A 3,850-nucleotide genomic window follows, 5' to 3' on the forward strand; every position below is an offset into this window, starting at 1 on the left:
CTGAATTGTGTTACAGCAATCATCGGCCAGAAAAGAAGCGATAACGGAAAATAATGCGTTTTTGTTTACACTGGCATACGGCGGTGAATTGTTTACTAGCTGCCACTTCTTCACACACAACATTAAGCCATTTGTTTGCCCTGCTGAAAAAGAACAATAGAAACCACAGAAATTATAATAGTTACTTACTACAGTGATTCTTGAGACATGGGACAAAACATGTCCAGCAATTGTAACTGCTATTTGGTTTAAAAATACAAATATTTTTAATTGTAAATGTTATGGGGGATTAATAATAGAATGTATTTAACACAATTATCCCCTTCAATTTAATTTGATCATTATGTGAAATCTATGAAATCTATTGTCTTCTCGCTACATCTAAAACAGTGTGTCCACAGAAAAGGGTTCAATCGTTCATATGCTATAACATGGATAAAAAAAAATATATATTTTAATAATGAAAAAGAGCTTGTTTTATCAAAAGCAACACTTAATAATATCTCATATCTAAGCAAGGTTGTTTTTCAGTGACACGTGCATGTTTCATAAGGTTTCAAAGTTGTGTACCCACTTTTTGTCAACACCGTCAGACATTTATTAAAATGTAATAAAATCAGGTTATATCAGGGGCAGCTGTCACTCTAAATGACCCCCTTGCCACATTCCACATCTGCAGAGTACAGCAGTGTCAGACAGGCTCTGCTAAGTTTTATGGTTTTAGAATATTTTAAATCCTAATGTTAATATTTCCTGTGTCACAACCATGATATGTCAACACCATCTTCCAATTTCCGAGGAAATTATTTGAAATATTTAGATCATTTTATTCTCCTGAAGCAGGTTCCATTAGCATCTAGCATCAACAGAAAAAGAACAAAATGGCTACTACATGAACTCCATTTGTTTTGTGATAGAAATGCCATATTTGCCAACACCGTCAGATGTCATCACCATAAGATTTTGTGTTCCAATGATATATCAAAATACTTAAATGTGACTCTTGAATAAAAGCTTTATGAACAATAACATACTCACTGTTTGTTGTGTTTGTTTTAATACAGTAATTGATTGATTCAATGTATTTGACAGTTAAAATGACTACAAATTCAGGTTTTCGTCACCACCGTCAGATGTGTCAACTCCGTCAGTTGAATATTTTGATAATATTTCATTATGACATTTTATATTTGTTGTTGAATTGTTGGTCACATGTGAAAGTGTAATCTGTCTGCTAACATGAGAATGTGTTTTGAAATGTTAAAAACATCTTGATTGCTGTTAAAGATAAAGCTGAAATTATATTTCACAGTCCAAGGTAAAAAAGCACATTTTGATAAAAAAGAGAAAAGTTGGGAGATTTAATCAAAGCATAGCTCAGTAGCAGTACATACATAAATGTAGTTTAATTTGTCTGTTTTATTTTTTCAATTTTGCACCTTGTTTTGTCCCACTTCTCAAGAATCACTGCATTACAAACATTACAACCATTAACCATTAAAAATGCTTTCCTGTAGTGTGTTTTGGGACATATTCCATTAGGATTTGTTTTAACAAGCCACCAATAGAAGGCAACAAATTACCAGAAGACCCATTGCAGTTTCCATTAAAAGAAGGTGACCAGATTTCTGAAATGAAAACCGGGGACATTCCTAGTTCAGTGGTCAAAATAACACTGAAATCTCACTTGTGATTATCTACAAATTAAAACACGGGGACAATATATTTGTGTATGTTTTTGTTTTTTAATTGTGAAATCATGTAAACCAGTGATTGTATGGAGTATTTTACAAAAAGTTTAGAGGATTTAAGTTAATCTGTAAATTAGTTCATGTACACTCTAAAAAATGCTGGGTTAAATACAACCCAGTGCTGGGTAAAATAGGGACAAACCCAGCAATTGGAAAAAAAAAAAAAGCTAGTCCCAGCCGGCATATGACCGACCTTCAACGTTGATATACAGCCGGTTGAAATAATGTCAGTTGTTGTTTCAACGTTGAAACAACGTTGATACAACGTGGCTGAATGGTTGAAAATGAACCCACCCATTAGCTGGGTTAAATAAACAACCCAGTTTGATGGGTAAAATTAACCCAAAATGTGTTCTGTCCTATATTTACCCAGGCCTTGGGTTAAAAATAACCCAAATTGAGTTGTTTTTAACCCAGTGTTTTTAGAGTGCATGAAAAGTAAACATTGCAAATAGTAAACAGATCAAAATATGATTTTAACAAAATTATGATTTTACAAAAACACATTAAAAATAAAAACAATAAAAATGAGAACATATGATAAATATGTTCTCTGCTCTCTGTTCTCGTCCAAGTTCTATATGTCTACAGTAGCGGCGCGCGACTAGTAATCAGTATAGCTCGCAGCGCCCTCTGCTGGTGAAAGTAATCGTTGTTTTGAACGGGCTGGAAAACGTCTCCGGTTACTATCTTAACCTCGGTTCCCTGACAGCGGGAACGAGACATCACGGAGAAATGTCTCCGTGATGTCTCGTGAAAGCTCGAGAGGGAACGGGGACGTCTGGTCACCCTACATTAAAAACCAATAGAAGCCCCATTATAACCAGTAAAACCATTACAAAATCTGTGATTCTATGTTTTTTTTTCAGCAGGGTATATTTTGATATGTTCCTTATTGCCCTAAAATATAAGTTTAATATCCACAGAAATCCCTTTTCCACAATGGTGCAGTGTTACAATAAAATTGTAAACAGTTTGCTCCACGTTAATCTTATAGTTCGTTTAGCGTTGTCTAGCAAATTTCCCTGTAGAAACTGCGGGCTGACACTGACATATGCAGCATTACTCTTCCTCTTTTTAAAGAGCATATGAAGACGTCAAGAGATCAAAGTTGACCACTACGCAGTTTCTTCCTTAGTTCAAACACTTCATTTGACTGTTACCTCACAGTGTAGCTTGTCTTTCTTTACCCTTGACAGCAACTTTAATGTAGACTGTCTCAGCGGGGGTTGTAGGTGTTACAGAGACACTTCTGAGTAATAATTACGTAGTAAAGAAGATGGCTTTTCTGTTCTGCGATGCCTTTTGGGTAAGTTCCTGTTTATAAGCCTCTCTTAAGTTAGATTTCTCACGATGTAGGCTACGGGAAATACAGTTTCCTATATTTCTATTTTGTATTGTATTTTGTGTTTTCTAAACCGAATTAGGAAAACTTAAGTGTCTACTCTTGTACTGTCTTGTCTAGGGATGTCAATTTTCGATAATTTCCATGATCGATCGTCGTTTAAATTAACGATCAATTAATCGATTAATCGTTAACCTGAATGCTACAAAATGCGTCTATGCAGCCCGGCATGACAGGATGTGCAAAAGTTAGCCTCAAAAAAACAAAACCGCTTTCTCACCCGATTTAAAGGGGATTTAGTCTGAATAAAATGCTAGTAGCAGGATTGTAAAATGAATAGATGTTATTATGAAAAGTTGATAAAATGAAGAGAGCTCGTTTGAGATCATTTTACTTTGTTGACTGTTTCCTATCCGGTCACGGAGATCGCTGAACGCGCCTCTTTAAATGGTTTCGTGGTGCTCGTTGTTGTATTTTAAAACACAGTTGCAATGTTTTCAACTGACATTATGGCATTTGACTATAAGTAACTTTGCAAGTACATGTCAACTTATTCTACTTATCTACTACCCCTATCCCTAACATAAGAGTACTCTAATGAGAGTTAGTTAGAAGACATGTAGTTGCAAAGTTGCATATAGTTAGTAGAATGTCTAAAATGGACTATCAAAATAAAGTGTAGCTTGGTTTTAAAGGGGTCATATGATGCGATTTCAATTTTTCCTTTCTCTTTGGAGTGTTACAAGCTCTTGGT

The 3,850-nt window shown here is 35.0% G+C and overlaps 1 protein-coding gene across 1 annotated transcript in view; it reads left to right on the forward strand.

Moving 5' to 3' along the window:
* Positions 1-2,895: 2,895 nt before the first annotated feature.
* pstpip1b (proline-serine-threonine phosphatase interacting protein 1b) overlaps positions 2,896-3,850 on the forward strand; it is a 7,964-nt gene continuing 7,009 nt past the window's right edge. Inside the window, exon 1 of the mRNA XM_016502016.1 lies at positions 2,896-3,060. Coding sequence (XP_016357502.1) covers positions 3,031-3,060 — 30 coding nt within the window. The 5' untranslated portion in view covers positions 2,896-3,030. The remainder of the gene's footprint in view (positions 3,061-3,850) is intronic.

Source organism: Sinocyclocheilus anshuiensis, unplaced genomic scaffold (assembly GCF_001515605.1).
Source record: "Sinocyclocheilus anshuiensis isolate Anshui unplaced genomic scaffold, SAMN03320099.WGS_v1.1 scaffold154, whole genome shotgun sequence".
In the NCBI taxonomy this organism is placed as follows: domain Eukaryota; kingdom Metazoa; phylum Chordata; class Actinopteri; order Cypriniformes; family Cyprinidae; genus Sinocyclocheilus; species Sinocyclocheilus anshuiensis.